Consider the following 1798-nt stretch of genomic DNA (forward strand, 5'->3'; position numbering starts at 1 on the left):
TACTGGTAATCATAATATAATTCTAGCTGTGATGGTGTGATTGTATTACTAGCAGCTAGTTTACATGAATGTGACAACACCATGCATAGTTACTGCAATTTGGAAGCTGATCTATCCGCATAACTCCGTAATTTTTCAGTGAAGCTCATTAATTAGAGTAGGCTTATGCGCAAATGGATCAGCGCGAGCAGACCGCCCTCCGCGAGTGCTACACTCACCTAGAGTCATCGTTGGACGCACAAGCAATCTCAGGCACTCTATTCTCCAAAGGTATAATCACTATGGAACTGATGGAAGAGCTGTCACTAGTGCACCTGACACGATTTCAAAAGAATGGGATTTTATTACGATACTTTCTGAGAAATCCTGTACCTAACCTTATCTCTCAACTGTGCGATGTGTTAAGGATGGAAGAAGCCAATCGTCACCTTGCAAGGACACTGCAAGGTCAGCAATGGCAAGATCGTCTGTACACGTATTATAAAGTATTGTTATAGAAGCTTACGATAAACAACAAGGAGCTTCAGCCACCCATCAAGGTGCAGGTACATGCATTAACAAACACCTCAACAATCATAAGCGATGCTATCTCATTTTTATGTGTTTGTGTTTTGCATCTAAATACTGTTCTAATGCAGTGAGAAATAGTTTAAGGTTTCAGTATATTCGGAAACTTTGACAAATATGCAAATAATCTGATTGGCAGGAAAAACACATTCTCCAACATCACAATAATATTATGTTCTTAAATGTATTGGCAGCTATGATATTTATAACACTACTGACACTATAATAAGCTATATATCTTGGTCCTTCATATAAATTTGGCAGTAAAATTTACAGGAAGAAAAGCGTGCAGATAATATCGATGCAGTACTATCAGATCGGCTAATATTATCATCAGAATATTGGCAAAATCACTAATAAATACATGATAGTAATTCTGCAACTTTGTTAGGGTTTCTTGTTTCCCCATAAAAGCATGATTGGTTCAGAGAATAGAGTGAGTGACAAACATAATGTAAACATTATAGGCCACATGCACCCAAAATGCCATTTGTGTACATTAATTTTTATATATTGACTTCATTTATTGACAGGTGGTTATGGTGCAGATGGAGGCTCTTTAGGTAAGGTTGTAAGATGTATACATAGCCTTAGCAAGGTTACATTTGTAACCCAAGTGGCCTATTTTGATCTGCATACAACTATTGTGTGCTTTTAGGTTTCAGATTTTTGAAGTTACTGTCACTGCTATACATTTCATTTAGATACTAAGCCCAGCCTATCACAGTTAATGGAACACGTCTACCCAGACATCACCACTCATTGGCTTGAAGTGGGAATCCATCTTGGAATTGATGACAGAGAACTTGAAGCCATCGAAGCTAATCGACATAAGGTACAGGATAGATGCATGGATATGCTACGCTTGTGGTTGAAACAAAACAAACATGGCAGCAAGCCAACTACTTGGAAAGTGCTACTGTCTGGTCTCAAGAAGGCACGGCTTAATAAACTATCTGAAAATTTAGAGGAGCAATTGCTGAATGGTAAACTGGATGATTGAGGATTCTTTCTTGTTTTTATTTTTTTGTAAATCATTGTAATGATGTCTTGACGTTGAGCCATACTGTACATACACAAGTCATGATAAATGTAATTTATGGTGGCAACCGGGAGCAGGATTTAAGACTTCAACTCAAGGGTCACAAATTTCCCTTTGTAAAACTCTTGATGGTACATACTTCCCAGAATGTATCACACCCACTGAACTCCCCCACCCATATTGCACATG

At 38.0% G+C, this 1798-nt stretch overlaps 1 protein-coding gene across 3 annotated transcripts; it reads left to right on the top strand.

Moving 5' to 3' along the window:
- The first annotated feature begins 40 nt into the window (after positions 1–40).
- Positions 41–1676, top strand: LOC136262223 (uncharacterized). 3 transcript variants are annotated; one of them, XM_066056426.1, is made up of 5 exons: positions 80–447; positions 498–545; positions 1101–1130; positions 1272–1402; positions 1462–1676. In XM_066056426.1, the coding sequence occupies exons 1-5, from the start codon at positions 174–176 to the stop codon at positions 1513–1515; spliced, it is 537 nt and encodes a 178-aa protein (XP_065912498.1). In that variant the 5' UTR covers positions 80–173; the 3' UTR covers positions 1516–1676. The 3 variants fall into 3 exon arrangements, with proteins under 3 accessions (XP_065912496.1, XP_065912497.1, XP_065912498.1); XM_066056424.1 differs by having other exon boundaries at positions 41–447; positions 1272–1676; XM_066056425.1 differs by having other exon boundaries at positions 41–447; positions 498–539; positions 1272–1676.
- Positions 1677–1798: the final 122 nt, after the last annotated feature.

Source organism: Dysidea avara, chromosome 7, assembly GCF_963678975.1.
Source record: "Dysidea avara chromosome 7, odDysAvar1.4, whole genome shotgun sequence".
NCBI lineage: Eukaryota > Metazoa > Porifera > Demospongiae > Dictyoceratida > Dysideidae > Dysidea > Dysidea avara.

Excerpts from the sequence above, each read along its gene's own strand:
- LOC136262223 (XM_066056424.1), top strand. The coding sequence starts at position 174 with ATGGATCAGCGCGAGCAGACCGCCCTCCGCGAGTGCTACACTCACCTA. Across the intron at positions 448-497 it reads CCTTGCAAGGACACTGCAAG|AAGCTTACGATAAACAACAA; the intron begins GTCAGCAATGGC and ends GTATTGTTATAG. Across the intron at positions 546-1,100 it reads AGCCACCCATCAAGGTGCAG|GTGGTTATGGTGCAGATGGA; the intron begins GTACATGCATTA and ends ATTTATTGACAG.